The following is a 17,129-nucleotide window of genomic DNA, read 5'->3' as shown; positions in this document are numbered from 1 at the left end:
GGGGTAGAAAGGTAGATTTGGGAGTCATCAGCATAGAGATGGTAGGAAAAGCCATGGGATGAGATTAATGAACCAAGGGAAGAAGTGTAGATAGAAAAGAGGAGGGGATCTCCTTGTCTTGTTTCACTCTCCCTATTTAGTGGTCCAAGGAAGAGAAAAGAATTACCTGACTGAAATAATTCCTATATATTACTTTTTCTGTATTTCTGGCAAGTTGTTTTCTTGCTTGTAAAAATTTAAATGGTTATAAATAAAAAACATTTTAAGGAATATATGGGTGTCTCTAGCGCTAGAATGCACTAATTTTAGTGTGCAGATTTTTAAACAGGGGCCTTGGTCTGCAAACATATCCATCTCCCCTGGTGTGGGAATACTTGATATACTGTATAGATTCCCTTCTATTCATAACAGAATATTTGAAACAGTCCTTTAAGTATACTGAGGATAATTTCATAACAGAATGCCTAATTTACCCAGCAGGAATGAGCACAAGTTACACCAATATTAAAAAGGAAATTAAAAATACTTTCTCTTAAAACCGCACCAAAATTACACCTGCTGTCAGACACACACATATTTGCAACCAGGCCAGCCAAACTTATGCAAATACACTGTGTGTATGTATGTAAGTTTAGTTGCTATATCTTGGGCAATTTGTGCAAATTAAACACTGTTAGAGCAGACCTACCTTATAAAATCACCCCATTATGGTTACAAAACTGTCTGATTTTATGAAAATGTTTATTTCCATAATTCTTTGCAGGAATGTTATTAAAATTTTTACTACTCTCCTTTCCAGGATATTATTCATGTGCAACTATACCTCTAAAATCAAAATCTTTGAGCTGAAAGTTAACACTGTGGCCCCCATCCAAGCAAATTCACAACATAACATAGGGTTCTTTAATTCTGTATCAACTTTTACAATTCTTTGTGCATCACAATAAACCAAAGAACTAGGCCATTTCTTTTAATTAATTTCAGCAATCAGTCAACATTCTTCCACTAGCAGTTAGTAAGAACATGCTTATTAAAAAGAAACGTTTTAGGTGTTTTTCTATATTGCAAATAATTTCTCATTTTTCTTGAGTGGATAATAAATTCCATATTAGAGGGGCTTGGTATAAAAAGGAGGAAGTTAGTACTTTATATAATTTAACATTACTAACACTTAGAAAATGGAGTAAGAGAAAAAGTTATGAGACATAGGAATTTCTTAGTACTGGGAACTGTATAAATGCTACCATGTACAAAGGAGCATCACCGTACAGAATTTTAAACATTAAAGTACACTTTGAATTGTACTTGAGCCTCTGTTGGCAACCAATGAAGTTTCAAAAAATATGGCATAATTTTGTTGAATTTGTAAATTAATATCAGTCTAACGGAGGTGTTTTGAATTGTCTAATTTAATTTTGAACAGCCAAAATAAACTACATTACAATAGTGTAGTTGTAACAATAAGAGGGACTGGACTACCAGTCAAAAAATAGATGGCTCAAAAGGAAAGAGGATTTCTTTATTAACTGGTTGACCTGGAATTCCATAGTAAATTGTCAACCTGAACCCAAGAACTTGTGCTGAACTGTCAAAGGTATAGTTATTACCTACAGTCGAAAATAGTGGGCTGTTACAAATCTCATCAGAAGGACCTATACACAAAATTTTTTTTTGCCCTTATTAAGTTCAAATTTGTAAGATAGGACCCAATTTTATTACCAAGTTTAAACAAGTTCCAATACTCTCCAAACTATTATTGTCGTTTGTCAATATGGGGAATAAAACTAACATCTGTATAAATGAAACTCTTTGCCTTAACTTTCTCTAGTTCTGCACCATTAAACTGAATAAAATTGGGGATTGAGGAGAATTTTGGGGGACACCACAGCCTATTTTCACTTAATATGTTCTCTTAGCTTAAGAAACAACAACTTTCAAACCATTTAAAGACCTGACGAGATCCTGAAATAACTCGGTATCTGTAGGAGGGTTTTATGATTCACAAGATCAAAAGTACTTGAAAGATCAAATTGGTTAAGCACTGATCTCGGCCACAACTCAACAATGACTTATCATATGCGATCAGAGACCCTACTACAGTCTTGGTGCTATGTCCTTTCCAGAACCCAGATGAATGAGGTAAAAAAATATCAAAACTGTCAGTACAGTTCTCTAGCTGCTTGGTGATCCATCCTTCCATAACCTCTGTTAATAGGGGTATGGTGACTACAGATCTATAACTGGACAGATCTTGTACACTAGCCTTTTTATTCTTCAGAATAGGGGCTAATATTCTATCACCTCCTAAGGTATGAAAATTATCTGCTTGGAATTTATAGTTTAGCCAGTGGTACTGCCTCCACAAAAAAATGTGGGCGATCCCTTAATAAATACTACTACTTAACATTTCTAGAGCGCTACTAGGGTTACGCAGCGCTATACAGTTTAACAAAGAAGGACAGTCCCTGCTCGAAGGAGCTTACAATCTAAAGGACGAAGTGTCAAGTTGGGGCAGTCTAGATTTCCTGAATAGAGGTATAGTGGTTAGGTGCCGAAGGCCACATTGAAGAGGTGGGCATTGAGCAAGGATTTGAAGATGGGCAGGGAGGGGGCCTGGCATATGGGCTCAGGGAGTTTGTTCCAGGCGTGGGGTGAGGCGAGGCAGAAAGGGTGGAGCCTGGAGTTGGCGGTGGTAGAGAAGGGTACTGAAAGGAGGGATTTGTCTTGAGAGCGGAGGTTGCGGGTAGGAACGTAAGGGGAAATGAGGGTAGAGAGGTAAGGAGGGGCTGCAGATCGAGTGCATTTGTAGGTGAGTAGGAGAAGCTTGAACTGAATGCGGTATCTGATCGGAAGCCAGTGAAGTGACCTGAGGAGAGGGGTGATATGAGTATATCGGTCCAGGCGGAAGATAAGACGTGGAGCAGAGTTCTGAACGGATTGAAGGGGGGATAAATGGCTAAGTGGGAGGCCAGTGAGGAGTGGGTTGCAGTAGTCAAGGCGAGAGGTAATGAGAGAGTGGATGAGAGTTCAGGTGGTGTGCTCAGAGAGGAAAGGGCGAATTTTGCTAATGTTATAGAGGAAGAAGCGACAGGTCTTGGTTATCTGCTGGATATGCGCAGAGAAGGAGAGGGAGGAGTCGAAGATGACTCAGAGGTTGCAGGCAGATGAGACGGGGACGATGAGGGTGTTATCGACTGAGATAGAGAGTGGAGGGAGAGGAGAAGTGGGTTTAGGTGGGAAAATAATAAGCTCGGTCTTGGCCATGTTCAGTTTCAGGTGGCGGTTGGACATCCAGGCAGCAATGTCGGATAAGCAGGCCAATACTTTGGCCTGGGCTTCCACAGTGATGTCTGGTGTGGAGAGATAAAGCTGGGTGTCGTCAGCATAAAGATGATATTGGAAACCATGAGATGAGATCAGGGAGCCCAGGGAAGAGGTGTAGATTGAAAAAAGAAGAAGTCCAAGGACGGATCCCTGAGGAACTCCAACAGAGAGCGGGATGGGGGTGGAGGAAGAACCATGAGAATGTACTTTGAAGGTATGGTGGGAGAGATAAAAGGAGAACCAGGAGAGGACAGAGCCCTGGAACCCAAATGAGGACAGTTTGGACATGAAACCAAATAACACTTAGATTTGCCATATTTTTTCAATAATATATTGCAGATGTAGTATATGTAAACCCCTTTGACTGTATCTAATGAAAGGCGGTTAATCAAGTGTAGAACAAACAAAATGTAATTTCTGAAAATTCTGACCACACTCGGTCTGCCTGAACTTGTTTGGTAGTTTTATCGGTTATTAAAAATGCCTGCCATTTAGAATCCAGTTGTTTCTTTAGTGACTCAACTTTTGTACTGAAATAGTATGCTCATTTATCTGCATCAGGAATAGGTGTATCATTTTCCGAAGTTAAGTCATCTGCCCTAGTCAGATGGTTTAACTAGGTCAAGTAGCTCTTTACTATCAGGCAAAGGAGTGCCTATCAGTTCTGAAAAATATAATTTCGTATTTAATGCTAAATAAAACTATTAGTTGTTAATAGCCCTTCTCTATTTTTAAGTTCTCCCATGCTAGATTTCCTCTATAATATCTCTCCAATTTTGTATATTTTTTTAAGTAAAAATAATTCTTGATTATACCATTTAGAGAGTCTGTTGGTAATGCCTCATTTACTTTGTTCCAAAATTTGCCAGGAACAATATTACCTCCAGTCTGGATTAATTGCTTTGGTCTAGCCTGTTTGGTATTATTATTTTCCTGCCGCTTAATCACAAAATTAAATAGGTAGTGATCTGTCCAAGGAACACACTGCCAACAACCGGACTGAACTATTAAATGTTGGGTTGGGCAGTTTGAAAAGTCAATCATGTCTAGTTAATGGCCTTTCTCATGAGAGGAGGAATTATCAGGCCATAATCAATCCTAGTGATTGTAAATACTGATACAAATCTGCAACTCTTGAATTGGAATGATTGTCTAAGTGTAGATTGACATCTTGTGAATGTAATACAAAGAACTGTTAGCAACAAAATTGTAAAAAGCCACTTTGGTCTCTTCCCACTTATCAGGGGGACAATAAGTTAAAATAAAACATAGAGAGTCCTTAAAAGAAGTGTTCTTAATTTCACAGGCTAATATTTCAAGTAATGAGGAGGAAGTAGATTCTAACAACCTGATCGTGAAAAAACATGCATAAGATACTGCTATTCTTTCTTCATGTTTATGTAATCTTGGTAGATGTAATATTTTATATCTAACAGGGCACAGTTCTCTCAAAATGGGGGTCACTAGCAGATATCAACCAGGTTTCTGTTAAAAGAACAGAAATCCTGGTTGTACAGGAATTCCCTAATCATGATTTACAGTTAACATAACAACATGGAATAGGAGTATGAGGTTCAGTAGTCAATGAGACATACTGGACCTTGACTAAATTCCGCAATTGATAAATCTTCCTTCTATTAAAATAATGCTTTTTATGACATTTATATTTCCCTAGTCCAGATATCCTGGAAATAGAATGTTGCATATGATCAGAACAATCAAGTAAATGAAATTTCATAGTAGTTATACCTTACTTGATAAATATTATTAACTTGGGTTGGAATATACCACTCATTCCAACCCTTGTCGCTATTAATTGTAGGAACACATACATTGAAAACAAATGCATTATGAAACTATTAAGAGAAACTAGCCTCAATTCTATGAAAATAATTTTGTAATTTTTCTCACAAAAGATATGGTCTCCCGTTGCAAGTACTGTAAAATTTATTGGGAGAGCTAACAACCGCTGTATTTTTCCTCAATGGCATCATTTCTATTGTCACTGCCATGAAGTGCTTTCAGAAAGCTCTTTGAGATCTTATTTTTCTGTCCACTTCCATCATATTGGTTACTACTAGCAACATTATCACCGTTTTCAGTGATAAATCTTGCTTCCAGATGAGAGATGGCCATGGAAATAACTTCTCATAACTGATGATCCACTGCCAAGTAGAGGAGTAGCCTAATGGTTAGAGCATCTGGCTAAGAACTAATTCAATCCCACTGCAGCTCCTTGTGATCTTGGGAAAATCATTTACTACCTAAAGGTCAAACTCACATTATGAATCCTCCACGGACACACAAAAAAAATACCTACTGTATCTGAACGTAAACTGCATCAGTACTCTCCTAACCAAATTTAAACAAGAAATTGCAACCGGCAAAAGCATACTTCTCCTACAATTCGACATGTTCAGTGCATTCGACATGGTTAACCACAAAATACTACTAAACATTCTAGAATACTTCGGAATCGGTGGAAATGTACTTAGTTGGATTAACGGTTTTCTAACGACTAGAACATATCAAGTGAAGTCAAATTCGAACATATCACCACCATGGAAACCAGACTGTGGAGTACCCCAAGGATCACCACTATCACCGATCCTTTTCAACCTAATGATGACCCCGCTAGCTAAGTCCTTATCCACCCAAGGCCTGAACCCGTACATTTACGCGGACGATGTCACGATATACATCCCCTACAAACATGATCTAACAGAAATCAACAATGAAATCAAACTCAGCTTTAACATCATGAACTCATGGCCAAATTTCAACTAAAACTCAACGCAGAAAAAACACACTGTCTCATCCTCTCATCCCAATACAGCACGTATAAACCCACTAACATAAGCACCCCAGACTACACCCTTCCTGTCTCAGACAGCCTGAAATTCTCGGAGTCACAAAAGACCGAATCCTCACGCAAGAAAGCCAAGGGAAATCGGTAACAAAAAAAATGTTCCACTCAATGTGGAAACTCAAACGAGTAAAACCTTTCTTCCCAAGGGAAATATTTTGTAACTTGGTACAATCAATGGTACTGAGCCACCTAGACTACTGTAATGGAATCTATGCGGGATGCAAAGAAATAATCATAAAGAAACTCCAAACTGCTCAAAACACCGCAGCCAGGCTCATATTTGGTACAACAAAATTCGAAAGCGCCAGACCCCTACGAGAAAAACTGCATTGGCTCCCAATCAAAGAATGTATTGCATTCAAAATCTGCACTCTGGTTCATAAAATCATCTACGGCGAAGCCCCAGGATACATGTTTAACCTCACAGACCTACCAACCAGAAACACAACAAGATCAACATGCTCATACCTAAACCTTCACCACCCAAGCTGCAAAGGACTCAAATACAAATCAACCTATGCATCCAGCTTCTCCTATATAAGCACGCAACTTTGGAACGCACTACCAATCATCGAGAAAACAACATATGACCTACCAAACTTCCGGAAATCACTAAAGACTATCTTGTTCAAAAAGGCATACCCTAATGATCCAACTTAAATACCTGAATCCTGCAACACAACGATACTAATACTCGAACTGGACATAACTTAGCACTTCCTCCTTTCTATTCCCTTATGTGTCTGTCACACATGCACTTTATTATACCATAATATCACTCTGTATTTGTCATACCAGAAAGTTGATCGCCTCACGGTACCATGTAATCCACATTGAGCCTGCAAATAGGTGGGGAAATGTGGGATACAAATGCAACAAATAAAATAGATAAAAATGTAAACATCAGTAGTTTTGGGGATTGCAGGTGGCATACAACAAATAAAATAAAATAAATATGGGATTCTTGGTATATCATGCAAATGTGGATACACAAAGATACTTTGTTCCAAAACTGTCACTACTAGGATAACTAGCACCTTTGTGAACACTAATGGGAGTCTATGCCAGACTGAATGTGATGGCTTGATTATATAAAAGTTGACTGTTCACTGCAAACCACAAATACTTCTGGTGACAACAAGCAACGAAAAGAAGCCATCCAATTATCCTATGAGAAGGAAAAGTCACAACCTGGGCAGCACTGTAGCACCCGCCAACAGGTGTCTACAAGGCCCAAACTGGCACCAGCCTGTCACCCTAACACCTTTATCTTGCAGAGAGAAGGGTGTGGGAGAGGGCTGGTGACAGCTGTTGCTGAGTGAAGGCCAGTTCCCAATCTGGCACAGGGACTTTTTTCTGCCCTATCCATGCCCAAGGAATTGGCTTCAGAGGGAGGGACAGGACACATAAGCCACTTTGCTTTCACAAATAAGTTAATCCTCGTGACAATCAATGATTGGAATGCAGGATATCGTCAAGGGCTCATCTTGCATGACAAGTTGTCCCATTACACTGACAACAGTAAAAGGAGTGCATTTACAGCTTATTAATTTGAGCAGGATGTTCCCATCATGACAGATAAACCATAGTACTAGGCAAGTGAGAAGTGTGCCCCAGCACAGTGTGGGCCATTCCAACATAACAGAACTACAGTGGTTATGATTAATCTGCTCTTTAGTTCAATGATTTTGTTAAATTTCCCTGTGCATTTATGTGGTGACAATAAACCATCCAAAGATAATCTACCAAATTGATTGTTTGTGCTTAATTCTTGGGTTGGGAGGGGAGAGAAAGGATCTGGGTGGGAGAGTTAGATCATATAGGGTGGGACTTCTGTAGCATCAGATTATACTGAGGCATTGTATGCTTCCAATTTCAACAAAAAGTCTTTAGTCTGATTACCTGAACAATGTAAGACACAGTTCATATGAAAAGTGCTCTGAGCCATAAATTTAATTTATTCAGTCTCTTGAGGCTGAACATGGGACAAAACTCCCAATTTTTCTCAGCAGCAAAAAATAATTTGAATAGACACCTGAAAACCTATCTGCTCATGATAAAGGGATCACCCATCCAATGTCTAATAGATACCTTATGATGACCCCCCAGGGTCTCTCTCTTTTCCTCATCTCTTGGGCATCTGGAATAAAAAATCTTGATCTGGACAGGGACTGAAATTCTATTCTATAAACTTTTATCACATTTAAAACACACTTGCCTCTTATTGATACATTCCAGACTGCCCAGTACTACTAAAGTATCTTTCAAGACTCCACTTTTGCCTCAAGGCAGGAGTGTCAGGAGCACTGATTAAAAGGAATTTACAGCTTCTGCAGGAACCTACAAGGCTGAGATGTATTAGGGTCTGAATGTAAACCATTTTCTGTAGTCTCTCTGTAAGTTTTTAAAAAGAAAAAGACCTTTGAAAATGTCTCTTAGTTTCTTCCAGATCTTTTATGATCTTATACAGACATGAGCCATAGAGATGCTTACCTTTAAAAACAATAACTCCATCAAGATCACTTTAGAGAAAAGGTCAACTGACCATTGTGATGGCCAGAGACCCCACAGGTACTCACTTTAGCTGAGAGCACTAAAGGGCCATAAACTCTGTACACTAGGAGCCTGCCTTCAAGTGTTATGAGAGACAGATGAGATCTCCAGCTTTCCATCATAGCTCTGGACATATGGGCTGATGATACTGAAACCTCTAATATGGCTCAACTAAGAATATTATTCAATTTCAAACCATTTTCATGTGTCTGTCGAAGCAATTATTCAGCGAGACTGCTCCCTTAACAAGGCTGTATATATTCTAGATCCCAAAAAACAACAAGGCAAACGATCTGCAAAATCCAATATGGAAAAAGAAGCCAGCAGATCAATATAACATCAGAAAGATTTTATTGAAGATACCGTATGTAAACAAATTGCCCGACACAGGCCGTGTTTCGCCCACCAAGGGCTGCATCAGGGGCTAATTTGAAACCTTCTGAAAGGAGCAACTCTAAAAACGGAAGACTTGTGGTGTATAATAGATTGGAAAAAACCAGCTCATACAGCAGATGCCTAAAATGATGTGACTCTTAACACAACTGCTGTCAAACCTGGAAAAAAAAACAAGTGCATCTGCTTGCGTTGTGTTGAGTCACATCATTTTAGGCATCTGCTGTATGAGCTGGTTTTTTCCAATCTATTATACACCAAAAGTTTTCCGTTTTTAGAGTTGCTTCTTTCAGAAGGTTTCAAATTAGCCCCTGATGCAGCCCTTGGTGGGCGAAACACGGCCTGTCTGTATATATTCTAGGGAAGAGGAGGCATCCCCTGCACTTATAGGTAGCCTCAATTTTTAAGAAAGGGAACATAAAGTTCTATTTTTTCGGTACTTCCTTAAAAGTTTCTGCATTTCATATTCTTTAGGAAGCAAGATTAACATGGCAAGATACTTTGGAACAGCCCCCTTGTAGTATAGATGAGATTATTTTCTATAACCTCGTATTTTATGGTGAAAAGTGAAACGTTTTGGTTGTGTAAGATCACTATTTTCAGATTTATTTGTCCTTAATAACAGGTCCAGTATCACTCAGTTGTTTGACAACTCTACCTCTGATTCTATGTATAACCAAAGCCTTTCAGCCATCTCCATGATGATAAAGTATCACAATCCCAAGCATTTTTAACCCACTCATACCCTGAGTCCTAAGTAGTGTAGAATAAAATTAAGCATCTAAAATACCAGGGAGTAACACAGCAACAAAATAACATTCAGTAAGTAAAGAAATAACTGTCAACCTGAATTAAATATATTTGAAATAAAGTTTTTAAGGGCTTAGGAAACACATAATAGGAAGACTGACATTTGATATACAGAAGAAAACTGTTCCAAATTTTCACCACCTGAAAAGAATAAAATATTCAAGACTCACTTGGAGTATACGCCCTTAACTGATGAAAATTTAATAAGTAATGCTCAGATGATCAACAAGTTCGATTGTAAATAGGCACATTATCAAAACTAATCAAATAAACTGATGTTTGAATTTGTAATATTTTAAAAATCAGAAAGTATTTAAACAAACTATGGGCATGGATTGGGAGCCAATGAAGTCGCATCAGCAATGGCATGACTATCATATTTCTTCTGTCTAAAAATTTATGTCACTGCCATATTTTGCAATAGCTGAAGTGTTTTCTGGAATTTAAGAGAAATCACATAATAAAGTGAATTACAATAATCTGAGACAGAATTAACATCTTAACCAACAGCGCAGGCATATAGCTAGACTGTTGATATTTTGTTTTTTGCAGACTGTTGATTTTTTTTTTGGGGGGGGGAGGGGAACAGGAGCCTCAGCCCAAAGTGAGAGGTGCACAAAATTGTGTCCTCCATCCCCCCCCCCCACCCGTGCTCTTTGCCTCTGAGCTGGCAGGGGTCATCAAGCCCCACCAGCGGAAGCCCTCTTCCACCTGAAAGCTGGCAATTGGTGGCGCTTTTCCTGGGCTGCTGCCAACACACAAGGCCCCCCCGCTCCCGCTTGATTTTCACAACACTGAACATACATGGGAGAGAACAACTCCCTGTGCATGCTCAGTTTTTGCACATAAGGGGGGGGGGGCAGGCCTCCCTTGCACATGCTCAGTTTCACATAAAGCAAGCATGTGCCGGGTGGGAGGGGGGCGGTGCAGTGGCAGTGGCCCAGGAAAAGCACTGCCAACTGCTACACTGGGTGGAGGACTACTGGCAGGGCTTTGGGACCCACACTAGTGAAAGCATTAGAAAGTGCCTCAATTTTGGGGGGACTCCAACCCAATTTGGGGCAGCGGGGCCCAGGCCCACAAGCCCTCCCGTGGCTATGAAACTGCAACTGATCTTCGCAAAAATAAGACTGCACTGACCATAGCTGTTTAAGACTAATAGAGACTTTTCTAATCAAACTGTTTACTCCCTTCTCAATGAAGTTAGAGACTGTAACAGCTATGAATAGGGACTCTCTTTTACCATGGATATTAGTGAGTACTAACAGTCAACACATTAGATTAACACTCAGCAAGTGCTAATTCTTGCATTAACTGAAAAAGGCAGAACGGGTAGGGACCACGAAACAGTACTCGGCATCTTAATTGATGGCATTAAGTGCATCCATGTTATTTACAATGCAGCTAGTGCACAGTAAATGCACTGACTCTGTGTTAAGATTATGGGAAGATGCTGAGCATATCCCAACAGTACAAAAAACGTAGTACAAAGAGTCTTAATAGACATAGCCGTTCTCCTTCACTTTCTTATACAGAAAGGAGCTTTGAAGTTAAAGGTGTTTGAAAAGACTAGGCTCCCATGCAAGGAGTGTACTGAAAATAATTTAAAAAATCAAGTCCACCATGTTCTACTTGTTGCACATTGGCGTGCCAAATTAGGTGGGGGGGAGAATCATAGGCATCCTTAATTAAATACTGCGATATGTTTGTCATGGTTTTTATGAGATCTTGGTAGGAAAAGCTAGGACAGCAACCTTATTCACATAGTACCCATTTTGCTTTTCAACAATGGTAGATATGATTGACATGCGAGAAGGTTTTGAAAAAGTATTCCTTTTCAGAAATAAAGACAAGAATAGAAAAGAAAATGGGGTATCTGAAGGATCTGTGTGTTACGACTTAGATCATTAAAAAATATATATACAGGTACACATTTTACTGTTTTAGCCTCTGATCCATCACATAGTAGTTTAACAGTAATACTTACTGAATGTGTCCTCAAAGCTGCAATGGTTTTTGACAAAGCCATTTCCCATAATTCATCAATATATGCTTGGTTTACTAAGCCTTGTGTTGTATGCAGGATGTGATCCTCCACTACAAAAAATCTAAAATGACAAAATTAAAAGTGGTTTAATTTCAGAGCCTGTACATTGTCCACGTTAGCTTACAATCTTCTACATGCTGCAGGACCATACAGAGCCTGCAAAACTTGACGAGAAAAAAACTGCAACACTGAATTTGCTTATTCACAGCAGCAAAACTCAAGGAACACAATTCAGACCTTTGATGGGCATCAGATTTCAAGAACACCAAGATCTTTCCCTCAACAACCATTTGAAACTGTATAATTGTATAAACATGTTAATTTAATGAGATGCACCTAAATAAAGCTGGAGTTTTATGCAGTAGAGCAGCATATCTGGAGTGAGTGCTTGCAAGTGACAATTGACATGATCCCCTTAAGAAGCTACAGTGAAATGGGGTGCATGTTGGGATCCTGCCACTTAAGGTAAGTGTGATTTAATACTGCCCATGACTGCTCTATGTTTGAGAGATATATAATGTTTCTGAAAAGGAATCTGCACCACTTCACAAATTTTTATTGAAAATCCTGCACAAAAGATTAATTCTTTGGGACTTCAGTGTTGCACTATAAATGAAAATTTAAAAAAAGGATAATGAACAAAAAGGAGGCTTAATCAATTATGAAATCCCCAAACATATAAAAGGATTCTTTTACTGTACATAGTTAAGGCTGACAAATGCTTAGGGAATGGCACATGTGGAGGGGGGGGGGCATAATCGAACGGGGCACCCATGTTTTCCTGAGGGTGTCCTTGCAGGACATCCTTGGGAAGGGGCGGGGAAACCCATGTTATCGAAACAAGATGGATGTCCATCTTTCGTTTCGATAATACGGTCGGGGATGCCCAAATCTTAACATTTAGGTCGACCTTAGAGATGGTCGTCCTAAGAGACAGATGATCGTCCCCGGTTTTCAGAGATAATGGAAACCGAGGACGCCCATCTCAGAAACGACCAAATCCAAGCCATTTGGTCGTGGGAGGAGCCAGCATTCGGTAGTGCACTGGTCCCCCTCACATGCCAGGACACCAACTGGGCACCCTAGGTGGAACTGCAATGGATGTCACAAATTGCTCCTAGGTGCATAGCTCCCTTACCTTGGGTGCTGAGCCCCCCAAAACCCACTCCCCACAACTGTACAACACTACCATAGCCTCTAACAGTGAAGGGGGGCACCTAGATGTGGGTACAGTGGGTTTGTAGTGGGTTTTGAAGGGCTCACATTTACCACCACAAGTGTTGCAGGTAGGGGGGGATAGGCCTGGGTCCACCTGCCTGAAGTGCACTGCACCCACTAAAACTGCTCCAGGGACCTGCATACTGCTGCAATGGACCTGAGTATGACATTTGAGGCTGGCATAGAAGCTGGCAAAAAATATTTTTAAAGTTGTTTTTTAGGGTGGGAGGGGGTTAGTGACCACTGGGGGAGTAAGGGGAGGTCATTCCCAATTCTCTCCTGTGGTCATCTGGTCAGTTCGGGCACCTTTTTGAGGCTTGGTCCAAATAAAAAAATGGACCAAGTAAAGTCGGCCAAGTGCTCGTCAGGGATGCCCTTCTTTTTTCCATTATCACTTGAGGGCGCCCATGTGTTAAGTACGCCCCAGTTCCGCCTTCACTATGCTTCCAACATGCCCCTGGGAACTTTGGTCATCCCTGCGACGGAAAGCAGTTGAGGATGCCCAAAATCAGTTTTCGATTATGCCGATTTGGGCGACCCTGGGAGAAGGACGCCCATCTTCCGACTTGTGTCGAAATATAGGCGCCCTTCTCTTTCGAAAATAAGCCTGATAGGGGCCTACGTTTTGGCAATTAATACATATTAAATGCAAATGTTAGTTCACATACAAAACATCTGCAGTAATAGTTGTGGAAATTCCTAGCACTTGAGAGAAGGCAGCCACGGCACTAACATGCAACAGTGGTAGCTACCATATATTAATGGCACAGCCACTAACACTGAATGCATTTAACTACACCTCCAGAATGTGTAATTTAACTGTTCCACACTTAGCTGCCATGTTAGTAGTTAACGTGCATTAATGACACCCACATTAAATGCAAGATGAACTCCCCATCCTTATTATGAATTTTTGTGTTAGATTGTTAATGCAGCAGTTAATACATGATATTAGTATGGTTTGTTAACTGTTTTCTGAACTCTGTGTTAAACACTTAAACTTCAGTAAATAGATCCCATGGGAAAGACATGGGTTGATTTCCAAGTTTGGGAATTTGGTGAATATAGAATAAAGCACAGCATACATCTTCACTAAGGTAATGGAATCAGACAGCTAACTGCAGGAATAAGAATTATTGCTTCCTAATATTACATCACTAAAGAAGACCCTTTAATTTGTTTTCCATTTTCTGCAACTTAGAGAAGCAGTTTACAAAAAAGAGAAGCATGTGTTCAAAATCCACTTCTCTTACATCTTGGGAAAGTCACTCACACTCCATTGCCTCTGGTATAACTTAAATTGCAAGCCCATGTAGCAAGGAAATAACTTGTACAGCTGAAGGTAACTCATCTTGCACTTGGATCTGAAGGCAAATAAATCTATAATCCAAATCCAACTGTACTACTAATATATGTTTCTTCTAGTAAGAAAATTAAGCAAACACCACAAGAAAATCATGCAGTAGAAACACAAACATCTTGAAGGCCCATTTCACAAAAGGAAATTGTATCACCGGAGGGCCCCTTTAAAGAGAAAGAGCATTCTCCACACCAGTGACCTCCAAAATTCTTGAAACCTTGGCTGACAGTAACATAAGAACACTGACTTTCGCCTTTCTCCCTCACTGAAAAAATTCATCAATCAGAGAAAGATAGGTTTAGATGAGACTGTTTCCTAAGTGAAAATGAATGTAGTGCTGTGGGCTTCACTTGTCTGACCTGCACCATTTATCTTAAAGCAGGCAGTAGGTTCTTACTCTGACAAATTTCATATACGTCAATAGTAGCTGAGTGACCTCTTCCTGAATTCAGTTTTCAAAAAGCACTGTGTATCGGAGCACTCCATGTTTCACTGCTTTTCAAAGAAAAGTGGTTTCTGGGCTCCCACTAGATTATATCACCAGTTCAACACAGCTACTAATTTGCTCCTAAGCAGCATTACCACTATTTAAGTGGGGATGAGCAGGATAGAACGAGTGTCCACCTTCCCTCCACCCCCCACCACTCTACCTTCATTGCTGTGCAGTGCAGGAAGAAGCTTCAGTACATGACTTGTAGTCTCCAGTCTTATGAGACTTGCACTGGAGTTCCTTCCTGCACCACACAGCTTAAAACCAGAGTGAAACCACGCATGCACACAGTTCAGTGCAACAGAAATACTAGAGCAGTGCTTGCAGCAGCATTTGGTGCTCCCTTGCTATGCTTGCCACCTGTCTGTTAGATTAACACACATTACTTAGTTTCAGCAATTCTTATTGATGGCATCTCAACAAATTTTCCACCCTCAATATGAAAATACAATGATGCAAAAATCAAAATATACAGAATGATTACAGAACGGGAACTCCATCATCAAACGTTTAACAATTTCATTCCCTCTCTTACATTAACCAGTGAGAGGAAAGTAACCCCAACGTCTACAAAAAAAGGAGGTTGAAGGTCTGAACTCTTATAACCCTCAGACTTCCACACTACTCAACCCTCCCCCAAAGTCCCCCAACCAACAGCCCCCTCCCACCAACTCTCCCTTACCCCTGCCCCGGGTGGGTAAAAAGAATGGGGTGATATCCCCAGATGTTTGCAAGTCCAAATACGTGAGGGGAGGCCCCCAATACACACAAAATCAGAGTTTTATAGGGAGAAGCAATCCTCAGCTTCTTTTCTTGGACATGGCGTCATGTGAGCCACTTAATACAAATTATTTAAATCAAGACAAATTATTCATAGTGGAGTTTTAACACATTAACGCATGCTGGTAGATCTGGTCATTAGTTTTAAGAAATAAAATTCTTACTTTTACTCACCAAATATTGATACAATATTTTTCACAAGGAAAAAATACCATAACTAATTTTGTTATCTAGAAAAGCTTGGGGAAATCCAGTAGCAAAGTAAAAAGTAGCAAAAGAGACAACTAACATTTGACAAATATTTTCTCTCAAAAAGGACAAATAAGGGCCCAGCAGTGGCCATGCTTCAGCTATAATGCCTGCATTAGGACTCAAAACATGTATATCACATATTGATTCAAACAATACGCAGAGTAGCTCTAAAGTACAAATGATTACAAGCTCACCTTTAGATTGTAAGCTCTTTGAGCAGGGACTGCCCTTCTATGTTAAACTGTACAGCGCTGCGTAACCCTAGTAGCTCTTTAGAAATGTTAAATAGTAGTAGTAGTAGTAGTATGGCGGCAGATTTCCTCTCCTTAACAAATGTTTTCCGCAAACAGCAGGATTAATCAGGCATAACTGTATGTCACCATAACAGAATAGCTCTTGCTTAGCTCAGCACCTCAGTTAGCTCCATAGCTTATGGATAAATACAACTCTCAGGAAGGTGAGAGAGACTGTGGGGCACATTTTCGAAAGAGAACAACGTCCAAAAAGTGTCATAAAGCACCATTTGGACAGATTTCTTCTCAAAACGTCCAAATCGGTATTTTCGAAACATATTTTGCAGACATTTATCTATGCATTTTGTCTGCAGTGCTTCCGCATCACAAGGGAATGTGTCAGGGACATTTGAAAGGGCGGGCTTAGGGTGTGCCTAACACTTGGGACGTTTTACAACAAAACAAAAGCGTCTATGGCAAAAATTTCAACCTTTTGGTCTAGACCCTTTTACAACGAATAAGGCACAAAAAGGTCTCCCAAATGACCAGATGACCACTGGACTCCCCCAGTGGTAACAGACTCCTTCCCACCCCCCAAAAATGTGAACAAAAATAGTACTCATCAACTTCTAAGAAAGCCTCAGATGTTATAGCCAGGTTCATTACAGCAGCATGCAGGTCCCTGGAGTAGTCTAGTGGTGGGTGCAGTGCACAGTCCCATATCTCCCCCTACCAGTTATACTTGTGGTGGAAACTGTGAGTCCTCCAAAACTGCCCACCAACTGCTTTTTCTGGCCTTC

General features: G+C 40.1%; 1 protein-coding gene across 5 annotated transcripts in view; it reads right to left on the bottom strand.

Annotated features, from left to right (window-relative positions):
* Positions 1-17,129, bottom strand: part of EXOC6B (exocyst complex component 6B) — a 1,013,473-nt gene that overhangs the window by 495,327 nt on the left and 501,017 nt on the right. For all 5 annotated transcript variants that reach the window (XM_030190960.1, XM_030190961.1, XM_030190962.1 and 2 more), the window contains exon 11: positions 11,937-12,057. In XM_030190960.1, the coding sequence (XP_030046820.1) occupies positions 11,937-12,057 (121 nt within the window). The remainder of the gene's footprint in view (positions 1-11,936; positions 12,058-17,129) is intronic.

Source organism: Microcaecilia unicolor, chromosome 2 (genome assembly GCF_901765095.1).
Source record: "Microcaecilia unicolor chromosome 2, aMicUni1.1, whole genome shotgun sequence".
In the NCBI taxonomy this organism is placed as follows: Eukaryota; Metazoa; Chordata; class Amphibia; order Gymnophiona; family Siphonopidae; genus Microcaecilia; species Microcaecilia unicolor.
This window is presented reverse-complemented; position numbering and strand designations above follow the sequence as displayed.